The sequence below is a fragment of the Oryza brachyantha genome, chromosome 6 (assembly GCF_000231095.2).
Source record: "Oryza brachyantha chromosome 6, ObraRS2, whole genome shotgun sequence".
Classification (NCBI taxonomy): domain Eukaryota; kingdom Viridiplantae; phylum Streptophyta; class Magnoliopsida; order Poales; family Poaceae; genus Oryza; species Oryza brachyantha.
In genome coordinates, this window is record NC_023168.2 from 8,765,267 (window position 1) to 8,782,295 (window position 17,029).

At 42.3% G+C, this 17,029-nt stretch overlaps 2 protein-coding genes across 5 annotated transcripts in view; both read right to left on the reverse strand.

Annotated features, from left to right (window-relative positions):
- Positions 1-2,485: 2,485 nt before the first annotated feature.
- Positions 2,486-3,784, reverse strand: LOC121054690 (protein MIZU-KUSSEI 1-like). Its single transcript, XM_040524942.1, has 2 exons — positions 3,202-3,784; positions 2,486-3,087 (listed from the first exon to the last, which is right to left on the reverse strand). Exons 1-2 carry the CDS (start codon positions 3,782-3,784, stop codon positions 2,777-2,779), a joined length of 894 nt encoding a protein of 297 aa, XP_040380876.1. The 3' UTR covers positions 2,486-2,776.
- A 4,185-nt stretch (positions 3,785-7,969) lies between these two features.
- The window catches only part of LOC102710709 (zinc finger CCHC domain-containing protein 8 homolog), a 29,783-nt gene continuing 20,723 nt past the window's right edge, over positions 7,970-17,029 (reverse strand). For 2 of the 4 annotated variants that reach the window (XM_040524900.1, XM_040524901.1), the window contains exons 6-9: positions 12,106-12,227; positions 9,852-10,095; positions 9,194-9,257; positions 8,504-9,012 (exon numbers count right to left, since the gene is read on the reverse strand). In XM_040524900.1, the coding sequence (XP_040380834.1) occupies positions 8,504-9,012; positions 9,194-9,257; positions 9,852-10,095; positions 12,106-12,227 (939 nt within the window). Of the gene's footprint in view, positions 9,013-9,193; positions 9,258-9,851; positions 10,096-12,105; positions 12,228-17,029 lie in introns of all 4 variants that reach the window. The other 2 variants (XM_040524902.1, XM_040524899.1) reach the window with 2 other exon arrangements.

A 17,029-nucleotide genomic window follows, 5' to 3' on the forward strand; every position in this document is an offset into this window, starting at 1 on the left:
AACATGAAATTAAACAATGAATTAAAATTCAGCACAATTAAACCTTCATTTTCACGGGCACTATTCAGTGTTACGATAGGACATCCTCTCGTAGGGTGCAGCAACAAAATATGACTGTAGGTATAAATCTACCATTGCTTGATCTTCAACAGCACCTTTTTTTGAAAGTAAAACAGTATTTTTAAATCAGGTTTGGTGCAATTAATATTTCAAGAGAATGCACTGCAACTTGTCCCATGCCGTCATACGTTACCTCTGGGAGGAAGGGGTGATTGTTTGACTTTTTTTAGAGAAAACCAAATGATATATTTGCAGGTAAAAATAATTTATAAATAAAAATTTTTATATGTGTGTTTTTAGCGATCTACAAACTCATTGAGAAAAATTAACTATGATAAAAAAACCAAAATATACTCCAAATTTAAGTTTGAAAAAACAAATTTTGGCTTATAAGCATAAATAAAAAAATTGAGACTGGAGATTTGAAATTCAGCATCCTCTTTGTCAACGGATGGATGCATGGTAGTGATGATCCAATTTACATCATCGGTAAATGTGTGTGTTCTTTTAATCTGTTAAGCGTACGTGACCTTATTATATGCATATACTTCAAATAATATTAAGAAAATTCTACAAAAGATTTTAAGAAGATATTTAGTATCATCGAAATTGACCTATATATATATTGAGGAGAAAAATTAACAAATCTGAAGACTACAAAAGGTACAGATATAATAAAAAATACATTGGATTTGTCATGTTTTCTCCATTTATAGATTAAATTAGAAATTAATTACATGGTTTTGAAGTGATACGTAACATAATAATTAATAGGAAGTGTTTATATTGTAGGCGCCTGAAATTTGTAAATTTTGAGTCAATTTTCTTATTCATCCGATGAAAATCCAATTAATTGTTAATATAATTTCCCTATTACCCATTTAAGTAAATTAGTCCCTTCTTTCTTAGACAAAATTAAGGTTGCACACTAAATTAGTCTAATGTAAACATGAAATAAACTTTGAATTCATTAAAAGTTACAAAATTTACATGCAAAAATATTTAAACTTAGATAAACATAATAAAACATAGATAAAAAAGTAAAACTATATATAACAAAAAATATATTTAAAATGAACTAAAATTAAACCTTAATCGGTCTACAATTTTAGGCTTTGCAAAGTGCAATTTTAGGTGAAAAAAATTATAAATCATGATCCTGAGATCTAGCAAATACTCATTTAGTAATATACAACACAATTGACTTTTTGGCACTATTTAATCATTTGTATTATTCAATTTTTATGTAAATTTGCATAAACGTAAGTTATAATCAAAATACATTTAATAAAAATTCCAATAACAACAAAATAAATTATAATTGTGTATATTTTCAATAACATGAATGATCAAAGGCTAACCAAAAAATGTCTTCTATTAAAATACGGAGGGAGTACATAATTTATAGCGTCATCTGTTTTTACATTCATCTAGGTATATTACACTTCACTATAATAATGTGCTGCATTTAGAATAGTAGAAATGTATATCCAATAGTGATGAGAAGAATGGGACCCATGTATCGGTGGCCGTAACCAACCCTACCATTATGGAAGATTAGAAGATGAACCATGTGGACATGGTCCGATTAGTAGATGTGGACTAGTGATAAGGAGTTACTCCTAACTTAGTACTTCCTCCGTCCCAAAATAAACCAATTTTTCATATTTTACCTATAATGTTTAACTCTTCGTCTTATTTGAATTTTTTACGATTAATATTTTTGTTTTTTATTAGATGATAAATTGGGAATAGTACTTTACGTGCATCTAATTTATTTTTAAAAAAAATTAATTTTTTTTCAAATAAGATGGATAGTCAAACGCTGGACATGCAAACCTAAAGTTTGCCTACGTGCGTCTAATTTTTTTAAAAAAAAATTTTATTTTTTTCAAATAAGATGGATAGTCAAACGCTGAACATGCAAATCTAAAGTTTGCCTTATTCTGGAATGGAGTGAGTAGGATAGCATAGGATTAGTATTGTTCTTCTAGAGCTATGATTTGTATCGTTTGACTTAAGAAGTCATATACAACTTAAGGAACATCTATCCATGTAACTCAGAGAGGCACATGTACGAAAATTCTAAGAGAACAGTCTCCTTGTTGGAATATTTGACAATTACATAATTTGTCCTTATCAGAGTATAGTTTATCGTTTGAGCAGAGCATATTTTAGTGTATACCTTACTAACGTTCAATATAGCCCTTAAGTTATTTTAGAAGCCATTTAATATGAATCCTTATGGGCTGGAGTAACCCTATTCGATTGGAAGTAGGCTTGCTAGCTTCCTACTTTTAATTTTTGTCTCGAGCTAGTTGTGTCTTACATATGCGGATTCTTACATATATATGCCAATATATTAGTAAAGTGAGAGTAAAAATGTAATCAAGAACAGTAGCTAGTTTATAGCTACATTTGCATCACACAATCAAGCCACCGGCCGGCTATATATTTCACCACATAATTAACGAAATAAAAGACCAAATTAACTTGAACAACGTATATAATTATAAACCCATGCAGATATATATAGGACCACGCATGCATGCATAAACATAGCAACGTACAGATTCCTATATATAGCTATGGCACGTTTTCTAGCTAGCTTCGTACCAACGTGCTGACATCACACACACTTCACGCTTGCGTCACCGTCGTCATCTTCCTCTAGCCCTAGACGCCATGGATGGATGGATGGATGGATGGATGGATGTCAAACTCTGAGGAGGTAGATGCTGAGCTCGGGGCCGGCGTTGCCGTCGGGGCTGACCATGTAGAACGCCTCCGAGTCCCTCGACCCCACCACCCGCTCGAACCTGGCCCTCATGTACATCATGTCCCCCTCGCCGCCGACGCCGCCGCCGTCCGGGAGCACGCCAGCGCCGACGGAGACCGGCTCGACGGCGCGCAGCACGCGCCACTCCTCGGCGCCGCAGTCCCCCCGCACCGCGTACCCGCACTTGCGCCCGTTGCAGTAGGCCCGCCACGTCGTCTCCTCCAGTAGCGCCGCCCGCCGCTTCTCGCCTGCACGCGAGCCGCCGCCATGGCCGGCCGGGGTGGTGGCTGTGGTGAGTGGATGGATGCAGAGACGGGAGGATCGATGTGAGGGAACACGAAAGCAGACAAGCGTAGACGAACCTGGGTGCGGCGGCGCCTTCTCGCACTCGAGCGCGAGGCGGACGAGGCCGGAGGCCATCTCCCTGACGAGGGCGCCGGTGGAGTAGCCGGCGAGCTCGAGCATCATCGCCGGCGTGGCGCGCGGGTCGGTCTGCAGAGCGAGGTGCACGCGGCCCCGGAGCCTGCCGAAGATGGTGCCGGTGAGCACCCGCGCCGACCCGGCAGCACCCCCGCGCCCGCGCCGCGCGCGCGCCAGCACGGACAGGACCGCCGCCCTCAGCCGCGCCAGCGCCTCCCCTCTCTTCCTAGGCGACGGGCCCACGGACGGCGTCGACAGGTACGGCGTCGACACGAAGAAGAAGTCCTCCTCGCCCTCCATCTCCTCCCCGTCGACGACGTCGCCGCCGTAGTCAGCTCCCATCTGCGCCGCCGCCGCCGCCGCGAGCGGCTGTCGGCCGTGCCGCGCTCTGCTGTTCCAGCCCCGCTTCCCGAATAGCCACTGGAGGCCACCTCCTCCGCGCGCGGCGGCGGCGGCGTTAACGGGGCTCTTGGCGGAGGAGGGGAGAGGCGAGGGCGAGGGCGAGGGAGAGAAGTGCCTTGCCATGGCGGCGTCGCTCATGCATGCATGGGAGTCCACGATTATATGCAAGTGAAGGTGAAGCAGCGGCTGGCTTAGCTGGGTAGGTAGCAGCTTTGGCACAACAATCTCGCTTAAGCTTTAGCTAGTTATAGCTGGGTGCTTTTGGCAGGCAGAGTTTGGGACGCCGGCCGGCTTGCATAAATACTAATGTCTCCGTCCCAATATGTCATTTCTACAGCGCAATGGTTTGTAGCCCAGTGGTTACAAGGGTCTTAGTAGTATCTGAGTTCTTGTATTTGACTTCTTGTTATTGCGAATATTCCAGAATTCTAACGGCTTTGTGTGCTTTTAGGGGTCGACGCCGCATGAATGCATTCTTAGAGAAAAGCGTGCGTTGTGAGCGTCTGATTTATACTATGTTCTAAAAAAATATCATTTCTAAATAGTTTAGTAGGGATTAAAGTTAAAAAGAAAATATTTCGATGTTTTATAGTGTGTTCTTAAAAAAATGTTATTTCTAAATTGTTTAGTAGGGATTAAAGTTAAAAAGAAAATATTTTGATGCATTATACTGTGTTCTCAAAAAAAATTGTCATTTCTAAATTATTTAGCAGGGATTAAAGTTAAAAAGAAAATATTTCAATGCTCGTTGTTAAATGAGAAATAGATAGAGGTGGAGCGTACCTAGGATAAAATGTAGGTACAAAATGAACGAATTTTAATAGAAAACGATTGATGAAATAAGCAATCCAAATATTATAAGCGTTTATATTTTAAAACGGATCAAGTACTCTCTTAGTCCATGCTCCAATAAAAAACTAAAAAAATGTTTTAGAGCTCAAAACAGAAGCTATGAAAACTGGTGGAATCTAATCGTTGAAGAAAAGAAATTAGATGAAAAAAATTGATGGTAGAAGCTTACGATTGGTTAGACAGATGATATATATGTTTAAGTTATTATATTTTTAACACAAACTTAAATGATACAAGTTATTCACCCTCATTTTTCGCTTTTTTCCTTAAAAGCCAAATTTTAAATCTTTAATTTAGAGTTGATTTTGAGTTTTTCTATCATAGTTTAATTTTTTAGCCTTCGTTTTTATATCGCTAAGACCATCTTATATAAAATTTTTATCTATAAAATATTTTTTATTTATAAATATGCTCGAAAAAACTAAAAATCATACTATTGTATTCCCATTATATTTGATATGAAGAGAGGCAGGAGAAAGAATATGCAGGCACAGAGCAGAGGGGAGGTGAGAGAGAGATGATGGTGATGGGTGGTGGTGGGCGGAGCAGGCAGACCAACATCTACCAAATGGACCAAATTAATCAGAAATTATTCCTTCTAGCAAGAATGGGTGCAAGCAAAAGGCAAAACATAATTAAGGCGGGGTGTTGACGATACAAGCCAAAATGATTATCTGACCTTGTTTGTTTTCTAACTGTTTTTCGAGAGAAGAGGAGGAGACAGGGCATTGGCATTGGCATTAGGAGGAGAGACGAGTGACGTGCGTGCGACACTGACAGTGTTTTTACTGCTCCTCTTTAAAACGTAAGATGTTTAATTTTTTTTTAATATTTGATCATTTGTTTTATTTAAAAATATGGAAATATTATTTATTTTGCTTATGACTTCTTTTATTATTAAAATAACTTACGACTTGTCATTTTTTATATTTGTACTAAATTTTTGAATAAAACGAATAGTCAATCGTTGTAACCGAAAAAGTTAAACATCTTATATTATGAAACGGAGGTAGTATATCAAATGCAAGCACAGATTCGTGTCACGCGCGCGTAGACGTTTGTTCGCAATGGCGGGACCAATATCTCAAAAAAGGAAAATCGTAGATAGAGAATACATTTGTGTTATTAAGCTTTTTTAAAATTATAATAATTTTAGTGTAAATTTAAAGCCATTTAGAAGCAAAGCCACTACTCGGCTCCTCCAAGACACTAGCGGATACAGGATCCGAAAGCCGGAGCATAGGGCTGGCTACCTTCTTGTTTTTCTAGCTCATCTCTTCTTCCTTCTCTCTCCCTCTCCTCTATTTTTTATGAGAGGATCCAACATATAGGGGGCTTTCAATCACATATTTTTCAAATACTATAAACAACCAGTGTAATGGTAAAACTGGCTTTCATGTAATAAGTCCTTATCGGTGGAGTACGGGTCCTATGTCAAAGCAAAATGTACTCGGTCGACGTTATATCCTCTGAACTGTGTACACGTGTAAATTAATTAATTAACCACGTAAGTAAACATCCCATCACAACGAAGGGTCGATGCTGCTGCATGCTGAAAGCGATAAGAGTTAATATCATGATAACAATAATAAGGTTTCGTCAATATCGTGTCCCAGAAGATGCACGCAGAGTGGAATTCCGTTCTGTTCTACGTGTTTAATTTTTTTTTAATGTCGTCAATAGTGTGGCGCCAATGGATTATGGATCCATTTCTGAGATCATCCAGAAATGAGATTAGCAGATGACCATGGCTGGATGCCACCTAATGTATGAGCGATGCTGCAACGTATTTTAAAATTAGAGTACTAGTCATGATTAATCACCCATGGCATTATATATATTTAGACAGCATTGCATGAGTATATATGGATCAATAATTATTGTCTCATCATGCATGAAAAGTACGCATGATTGCTACATATCAGCATCATTTATTTTATTTTTGTTCCCCCTTTTTTTTAGTAAAGTCATATCTCGCAGTCTCACATTGCAGAACCAGCCGGCTGTAGGAAGAAACTTTGCTGTACCAATACCTTATATCAACTAAATTAAAACTAGTAGATGCAAAGGATAGTCAATAAATAAGTACAGTAGAATATGTCACTATAAAGAGTGGTATTATACCAGTAGTTGTATTAGAATAATTAATGGCACTCTCATTAATATATACCCTTTACCATACTGCTTACTATGAGGATCTTCAAAATTGAATTAGATAACTGTTGCAACTAAGCTGCCAACATATGCATGTTATTAAGATTAGTGGAAGGCAAAGGAATGGCCGCATAATATATATACAAGTTGATGCTTCAGTTTGATTTTAACACAGAGAAATGGTCAGAGAAAACCCCAAGAAAAAAAAAACTCGAAGTTCATCCCAACTTGCAACATCTTATATCGATTGTTCTTGGTCTAATCCATGATGCAAGCTTAGTAAGACAAAGAGAGAATCACCACTTTATAGTACGTAGTTGATTCCAATCGTAGCACATTATCAGCTCCATCTTGTTTCTGCTTATATTTGTAAACTAAATTTTGAGTTTTTAATTTAAATTTAGAGTAGACTTTGAAAAAAATTTCATCATAGTTTATTTTACAACTTTGATTTTTAGATCACTAAAAATTTATATATAAAAGTTTTATTTATAAATTAATTTTTATTTATAAATATATCGTTTGTTTTTTCCTAAATAAGCCAAACCATCAACCCCATATATACTTCAAGTATCTTTCTGTCTATGTTGCCAAAGAACACAGCAACGTGGTCCTATTGTGTATTTTAGCAATAAAGTCATTGTTGCCTCTAGTCATCAAGATCAAGAAAGACCAAGATGTTTGGACCTTTGGCTTTGGGTGTATACATAGTTTCCTTGCCATCTTAGCTATTGTATTGAAGTAGAAAAATACAGAGTACACCATTGGTGAGTTAAACTTTTCATTGATTTGATTTGAAAGTATTCCTCTTGGATTCCACACGGTTTCTTTTTTTTTCCCCTATATATACAACAAGATGATCAAAGCATCTCGAATTCTCCACGGTTTCTATGGTTTGATGTGGATTTCAAGTTTGCCACAGGTTCTACGCAGTGGTTTTGCGTGGTTTGCAAAATGATATATATTTTTTCTACAAACAGTAGCACATATTATAATAGAAGCATATCCTAGTTTGTGTTCACTAAATTAGGTCACATGGAAGGCACAGCACAAACAACTCCAGCAACCCGGACCATGGAAAACCAATGCCAACTTTTAACCCTCTGCAGAATGTGCCACTGGAGATAACACCATCACGCATCAAAAGACAAAATTCCGGCCATACGCCGCAGGTTTTACAGTCTGTCGTGGTTGCCATCATCATCATCATATATGCATGGCCTGCAAAAGAAGCAAAGCTGGGGGAAAAAAAAGGCAGAGCAAAACAGAGGAAAGAGGAGGCAGGACAAAAGCCTAGCTTCTCAGTGTAGCAGCAGCATGCATATAGGCACATAGGCAGGGCATGAATGAACATGCCTGATCCAAGGAAAGGAAAGCATGCAGCAGACATCAAGCAAAAGGCAGGCTGTTGGCAGGTTTTGGCTCCAGAATTTGCCGTGCTTTGTGCCTTTCATTTCATATGGACGGACAGCTTGCATTTCGGGCGAAAGATAAAGGAGATCTAGAGAACAGTCGCCATCTTCCCATCTGTCCCCCCTAGACCCTCGAGTCACTCCTTTACTTTCGTAGCTTTCTTTGGAAACAATAGTTTTACAATATTACACATTTGTTATGCACAAATGAAGTAATAAGTCTGTCTCAGAAAAGAAGTATGCTACCATGAGGTAAAAATGTTTGTATTCTACAGTTTCATCAGCAATAAGGGGCTACAGAGCACAGAGAAGCAGAAGAGATGTAGAGTAGTCATCTGAAGCCATGAGGCGGCAGCTTCCAAACAGCTGGCAGATATCAGATTGTTCAGCAGTTGATATGGTACAGATCAGCTACATGTTTTGCTCACCTCCTGTGGTGGTGGTGCCTATCATACCTGTCCCTGGAGTGTTGCGATGACGTCTCCGAGCTTGGGCTGTAGTGGCTTGAGTATTGTCGGCTTGAATATGCAGTCGGCGTCCAGGCACCATCATCAGTTGGCAAATTTTCATATCCCGAAGAGCTTCTCCGTCCTCTATCTGGGTAAGACCTTCCATGACTGGGGCTTGCTGGTCCATAGTCATAGGAGTGATATCTCGATGAATACCGATCAGCACCAGGAGGGTCTCTATCACGTTTTCTCAAATCTGAGGAATGAAGACGCCCTGAGTACTGAGGGGGTGTGCTGTCCCAGAGCCAATGGTCACCATTCTCTGGAACAGGGCCATTTATTCCAGGGAATTCCACCGTCTCCCTTTTCCGAGGCGAGAATGCTTCGCCTTGATCTGGAAGCTCTCCCTCCTCATATTCTTCTGTTATGTCCTCATCTCCAAATATGGTGATACCAGAGGGTTTGTCCTCTTCATCAACCACTTCTAAAAATCACAATGACAGAAAAAACACTCAGAAAACCAAGATATTAAGGGGGCAGAGGGACAGAGGAAGCCACGTATAAGCATAGACAGCATCAAGTTTCTTAAACATACACAAAGAAAAACTGTAAGAATGAGTTCTCTGCTGGGATGCTTGGGCAAAAAATTGTCAAGTTGACCTTACCAAGGTAACCTGGAGGATAACCCAGTTCACGCATTCTGTGCAGCCACGGAGGTGGATCATTTTCCTGCAAGATTTATGAAAACCAGAGAAAATTTTAGGAAGCTAAATAATAAAAGCACAGGCGTCATTTGTTTGGAGAACCTTCAGCATTCAAAATGACAGGCTAACATATCGAATTCTAAAGAACCATCCTGTCTATGTAATCACTTTTTTGCAGGCTAATATAATCACTTAACCCTCAGTAAAAATGTCATTGCACAACTGGTACACCAATGGCGGCTGAGTTAAATATTACCATTTTTCCCAGCAGCTTACTACAGAACAACTTGCAGCTTAAGAATGGTCATAGAATAACTGTATCGAACATGGAAATTCATAGCAGAAGAATTTAACTTTCAAAAATGATCAACAGAACCACTAGATATGAAACTTGGATTGACACATATTGCTATTTAATGAACTAATGGTTTTCAGTTCATGAATATCCTTTATTATATCATTAACTTAAACAAGCACAAAGCCAAATTGTTAGGCCTTTAAACTCATTTGTCTCAACTTATCTGAAGATTGATATGCTGGAAAACAATATAACAAACTAGAAGGCCATCCAAAACCAATAAAATCCAAGCATTAACTGTTATAAGAAATCATAAATTACCCTGATACCCAAGCATTCTCTCGTCTCAGGTCCAAGAACTCCTGGTCTCAGATCATCAAATTTCCCAGGAGTTTTCACATAGTAACGATTTTGTCCACGATTAACATTAGATATGTTCCTTTTCAAATTGTGTTGCTTGCGTGCATTGTTAATTGCAGCATTGTCACGAGGCTTAGGGCATTCCTTCAGAGCATGACTATAAGACCCACAGTTGAAACAGCGAGAATCATCTTTATCTGCTCTGCTGTTAAAAAAAAAGAACTTCAAGTGAGAATCCATGTCAAACTATTATTGTGACACAAGGATAGATCACCGCAAGGTGAGTGCCAAATGTGAAGTAACTATGAGTCTGAGCAATGCTCACAAGGAAAAAAAATGCTAGACAGAGTTCATGTCCTGACAAAGAAAAAAGTGAAGTAAAAACACATTATAATGATGGATAAAAACTATTGATAAAAAAATACATGCAGGGAGACAAGATTTCAACTCCCAACTCATTTCATTTTCCAGATAGTAGAGCATGAATAATTTATTTGCATGAAAGCCCATATTATCCGTGAACATTTGTGCAACGTTAGTTTTGCTTCATAAGCATCAGGTCCGCCAACTGAAGAATGTCGTAGAGTCTGTCCATCGTCTACAGAGCACCCTCAAGCTATCAGTAATACTGGTCATATCATCTAAGGGTGCCTATGGGCAGAAATGAGGAAGTTGGTAGGAAAGCATGTTAGAAATGGAGCCTCTGACAGAGAGCTCATTGCATAGGGAGGAGTTCAAACAGGAATTCATGCCAGGCTGCTCGCACCGAACGAAGTCACAACATCTGTAATTTGAGCAATGGCATTTGAAGATTCAAAGCCAAAAGACAAATGATGCTGATACAAAAAATCAAGAATACCAAAGCTCATAGCCAACATATCCTCAGGGCCCTGCCAATGCGAGAGTGCGAAACAGGTGCAACTTCTATGGCCATATCCATCACAGTGCAGATGGGCAGCAACATCATCAAATGCAAGCACAGATTGGTAGCAGAGCAATGGTGGTGAAGAAAGGAGGGAAGAGCAACGGTGGTGAAGAAAGGAGGGAAATGGGATGCCAGGTGGGTCCATCTAATACAAGAAAATTGCTATTCACGTGTCCATGGTTAGACAACAGTACATTAAATCTGAACTCGAATAGCCAAACAAAAACCATAGATTTTAATAAAGCAAAATATCTTCCTTAAAACATGCATTCATCAGAATATACCAACACAAGGATTATATTGATGATTGACATGCTGTAGCATATATAAAGAAATCAATTCCTGATCATACAAATAAAAAATAAAATAATTTGTACCACAGAAGGAAATATTCAAAACCATAAAAGAATTTTTGACATGATTAGACAGACAGGTATTGGAAGACCATTTTTCTTTATGATCATTAATTCTATCAGGTAAGTATAGACAAGTATCTATACCACTTTAAAAGACAATGGCGATGACAGTAAATTTGCCACCACCAACCCCATCAATGACCTACGGGCCCTCATATGTACTCAAAAGTAGGAGTTCAAGGAGAGTAGTAGCAGCAGCATCACATGTCAAACTGTAAGATTTAATTTAGGATAAATTTAAGAGTTTTTGTTGTCAACTTCAATTTTCCAACCTTTTTTCATGATTATTAAGAAGATAAGTGAAAAAAATATAAATACAGTTAATTATTAAAAATCAAAGTTCAAAACTGCTGTATTGATGCAGTGATATTAATTCTGTCCACGTAAACATGTAATAAAATATGATCTCTTTTTAACCCCATAACAAAGTAAAGGCGTTCTGCTAGTGTCAGGAACAGTGAACAAGGATAATAGAGGAAAATTTACTGACCAACTGCAGTTCACATAAAGATCTTTCAGATGCGGGTTCACAAACTGTACAACTGTACAATTCTACAGGTCATGAAACAGTAAGAACCAACATGGCAGCATTTAGACACCATTTAAGAACAAATTATCAAATTACTCACATTTACTACTAGTACAATTGTAAGAGCTAACAGGATCAAATATATTATTAAACCATCCGGTAATGCTGTACTCATTTTGGATTCTAGTGAGCTGGATATTTACAATTTTAGTACTATTTCACCATTACAACTCCAAAGGGATTCTTTCAACTAAATGAACTTAGCAATTGTTGAAATAAATAAGTGTTGTAATCGTAAACATCGCCTAACAGAACTATAGATAAAGCAGTTAGAATAACTTCTACCTTTTAGTATTTGATGGATCACCCAAAGGAGTTGAGCCCAATGTGAACTCTCGATCATATAGTGGGACCGAATCATCATCCAGAGGAACACTTTCTTTTGCTTGGTTATCCACCCAAAATGACTTCTCACAACAAGGGAAACAAAGCAAATTGTTGAATTATTCAATTTCACTTAAGAAACACTAGCATAAAAATATATGTAAATTACACAATCCATTATTTAACCATGTTATCTCAGTACTAAACAATGAAAAACATCTTAGCCTAAAGTAATATGCAGAAATACTCCTCTGCCTGGTATTGAGGTTGAGAGATGCAAATTAAACCACATGAAGAGTTGACGGGAGAAATCTAGATTTTTTTTTCTTTACTTTCAAAAACAAAAGGACAAAGCCATACTCGAACCGAGATAGTTATTCCATAGCATGTGCAGATCTAAAATGACCAGAGATTGTGATAACCGAATATGGTAAATATTCACATATATGCAGATCCCTTCTCATGCCTTCAGCGTTTACAATAAATTATTGAATTTTAGTGTCAACCAGGTTAGGCAAAGTTTATAACTACAACAACATACATGAATAACATACTAGTCTACATGTGTAGCTTAGGAGAGATACGCTGAGACATGGAACTGACAATAAAAAAGCAATACATAAAAGGGTAATTACCACCTACATTTGAATGAAACAAGGAGAGTATCAGATAGATCAAGACCGTATAGACCTATGAAATTAACAAATATGATCACCAGAAGCAAACTAGAGTGTTTGATTGTTTGTGTAACAGATAACTAGATAAGTACGCATCTTATATTATAGATTATTGTTAAGTTATTTGAACTTCGTATGGAATTAAGATGAATTGCACCATCTGATTTACAATAAACAAGTCTTATATCAACAAGTGAATCTGGTAAGGAACTGAGGATTATAATTTAGCAAGCACATTTTAATGAACACTTAAAAATTGTGTATTATATCAACCATTAGTGTACAAAAGATTGCTTGCACTGAGATTTAACATTGCTAGATTTGCATTAAAAATAAATTCACAATACTCTTTTCACAATGTAGAGCTATTTTCTTGAGATTTTCATTTCACAATTCAAGTAAATTGGTGAAATCAAGTGTAGTTGCAATATTTTCATCCCCTACTACCCCTGCTTCAATGTGCACAAGAGGTTGACTAACGGAAACATTTAATTGGGATATATACTCTCCAAATTTGTTTTTTAGATTTGATGACACAGCATTCCTGGGCTTATATTGCAACATGCAAATGGTGGGAGTAAATCACTTGAATGCTACAATAAAATTTAAGAGTCATTGAGTAAATTTCTGAGAACTCCAGGTTTTGGCGCATCAGTAACACAAAATCCAAGTTATTGTGGTTTGTTTCAAGGACCACTATGTTTTGGGGCGAGATCAGTGTTGTCAAGCGTACGACTAATCGCAACTAGTTGTATGATTAATTGTAAGTCGGTCAGGGGCATGACCGACCAGAGAAGCAAGCCATTCGACTTTGTTGACCAGATCAAGACTCGCATCGACTAGGTGGCACTGAACCTGCCCTAGTCAAACAACCTGTTGCACAGTGGAGGTGTGGGCCTTGGAGCACTAATCACATGACATGGGACACCCATTAGGGAGGAATACTATACCAGCAGAGAGGAGCAACCCGAGACAGCTGCCAGGAGCAAAGCAGCCGTAACTGTAGTCAGGACTTGGAAGGCAGGACATCTGCCAGTCAGCAGCCTATGTCCTCGACTCCTCATTCCCGACACCGGTGCTCTTCCCTCCTCTTCTCTTTCCCCTCTTTCTCTCCACAGATCACCATAGGCAGTTGCCGAGGCTGAACCCATCAGCAACCTCCCATCCCTTGGCAGTAGCAGGAGACAGGTTGAGCAGAAGCATAATAAAGAGTTGGCAGGGTTGCCAATGGCCTTCTTTCCGCATCTTGTCATGTGGGGCCGCCATTATAGGCGCCGATCAGGGGCCCAAGATAGGGCGTGAGTTTAGGAAAGCTAGATTCAGGGAGTTGGTTTCCTTAGTTAGTTAGTTTATTTCCTTAGATATTCAGGGAGTTTGTTTCCTTAGTTAGTTAGTCTATTTCCTTAGTTATTTGGGCTGCATGCCTATATATAAGATGTAATCGATACTCTTGAGGATTAAGCAAGAAATAATACTTTTACTCCCTCCCCTTTCATCATCGGGCAGCCGGGCAAAAACCCCGACGCTGCTACCGGCCGAGGCCACAAGTTACGTAGCCGAGGTCCCACCGTCTTGGGCATCGACGCCCTTGACAACTTGGTATCACGTTCCAGCCGATCCGCTTCAACTCCACCGCCGCCGCCCACTACGTGCCACCGCCTCCGCCCACTACGCCGTCGCCGCCTCCGCCCACTACGCCGCCGCCGCCGCCCACTGCGCCGCCGTCGCCCACTTTTCCCCTATCCTCTCCATCGCCGTCCGTCTCATCACCACTGGCGGACCCGACGTCGGCTGACCTCGCGGACCTCATCACCAAGTTAACCGCGACCGTCGAGAACCTACATGCCAAGATCACGATGCTCGAGCAACGCACCACCGACTCTTCATCATCCGCTCCACGAGGACAGCACTCGGGCGAACACCATCATGACCAGCCACCGCGTTTCCAGAAGATGGACTTTCCCAAGTTTGATGGCAAATCCGATCCCCTAGCGTTCATCAATCGGTGTGAATCCTACTTCCACCAACAACGCATTGCCGAGGAGGAAAAGGTATGGATGGCTTCCTACAACCTCGAGGCAGGCGCCCAGCTATGGTACATGCAGATCCAGCGAGACGAAGGCACACCGTCGTGGCGGTTCTTCACCGAACTCCTCAACACCCGCTTCGGGCCACCTCTATGCTCCAACCCGCTTGGTGAACTTGTAGCATGCCGGCGCACGGGTTCAATCATCGAGTACCAAGACTGGTTTGAAGCTCTGCTGCCCCGCGCCGGTACACACAGAAGCCCAGAAAGTACAGCTCTTCACCGCCGGTCTGCAGCCGCTCCTCAGCCTCGACGTCGAGATCCACAACCCGCAGACCCTCGCCCTCGCCATGAGTCTCGCTCGCAAGTTGGAACTGCACGATCAGTGCACGAGGGCCTCCGCGTCCCAGCCTCGCCACCAGCACAAGGGCCTCCTACCGACGCCCCCGCCACGCCCGCCTTACCTGCGCCCACTCCACCGGTCGCGTCCCAGCATGCCCAGCAACGCTCGAGGGGCGTCAAGTCCGGCGCCTCTCCCAGGCCGAGATGGAGGAACGCCGCCGCCTGGGCCTCTACTTCAACTGCAACGAAAAATTCGGCCGCGGACACAATCGTGTTTGCCAACGCATCTTCCTCCTTGACTTGGCATGCGAGGATGACGAGGAGGATCCCGTGGCAGACGCACCCACTACTGACGAACCGCACATCTCGGTCCATGCCATCACCGGCATCCGCACCAGTGAGACGATGCAGGTCTCCATCAACTTAGAAGGTGTCTCCCTCCTCGCCCTCCTGGACTCCGGCTCCACCCACAACTTTGTAGCGGAGGAGGCGGCCACCCGCACCTCGCTGCAGCTCCGGTCCGAGAAGCCCCTGCAGGTTACGGTGGCCAATGGCGACCACGTCCCATGCCCGGGCATGTACTACGACGCGCCGTTCAACATCAACAGCGAGTCGTTCACCGCGGACTTCTTCGCCTTGCCACTCGCTGGCTATGATGTGGTCCTAGGCACGCAGTGGCTTGCGTCCCTAGGGCCCATCCTCTGGGACTTCGGTGCCCTCACCATGTCTTTCTGGCGCGAGGACCACCAGGTGTGCTGGCACGGCCAGGCCGGCCTGCCCAGTCCAGCCATCCGGGCATGCACCGGCTCCGACCTTCTACCGGCTCTCCTGGACGAGTTCGCCTCGGACTTTGCTGAGCCCAAGGGCATGCCACCTCCGCGCTCCCGCGACCACGGCATCACGCTTCTCCCAGGGTCAACACCGGTGGCGGTCCGCCCCTACCATTACCCCGCCGCGCACAAGGACGAGCTGGAACGACAGTGGGCCGCGATGCTAGAACACAACATTATTCGTTGGAGCTCCTCGGCCTTCTCCTCACCCGTACTGCTCGTGCGGAAGGCAGATGGCAGCTGGCGCTTTTGTGTGGACTATCGCGCATTGAACGCCCTCAGTCAAGGACTCGTACCGAATTCCCGTGGTTGACGAGCTCCACAGCGCCCGCTTCTTCACCAAGCTAGATCTTCGCCCGGGCTATCATCAAGTCCGGATGCGACCCGAAGATGTTCACAAGACTGCTTTCCGCACACACGACGGCCTCCACGAGTTCCTGGTGATGCCGTTCGGTTTGTGCAACGCCCCGGCAACATTCTAGGCGCTCATGAACGACATCCTACGGCCGTTCCTCCAGCGGTTCGTCCTCATCTTCTTCGACGACATCCTAATCTACAGCACCACGTGGACTGATCACCTACGTCACGTCTGCGCCGTCCTCGACGTTCTACACCAGCACCGCCTCTTCGTCAAGCGATCCAACTGCGAGTTCGGTGCCAACTCCGTTTCCTACCTCGGCCACATCATCTCCGCGTCGGCCGTCGCCATGGACCCGACCAAGGTACAGGCCAGTCGCGGACTGGCCGGTCCCGCGGTCGGCACGCGGTGGCGGCTTCCTCGGCCTCGCCGGCTACTACCGCAAGTTCGTTAAGGAGTTCGGCTCGATAGCCGCGCCCCTCACCGCCCTTCTGCGCAAGGAGGGTTTCTCCTAGTCCGACGAGGCCGCGGCGGCATTCATGGCACTCAAGACCGCCGTCACTACGGCGCCCGTTCTCGCGCTACCCGACTTTGCCCAGCCCTTCGTTGTGGAGTGTGATGCTTCTACACATGGGTTCGGCGTCGTTCTCTT

Coding starts and splice junctions, on each gene's coding strand:
- LOC121054690 (XM_040524942.1), bottom strand. CDS start 3,784: ATGGCAAGGCACTTCTCTCCCTCGCCCTCGCCCTCGCCTCTCCCCTCC. Junction 3,088..3,201: donor GAAGGCGCCGCCGCACCCAG/GTTCGTCTACGC, acceptor GCTCGCGTGCAG/GCGAGAAGCGGCGGGCGGCG.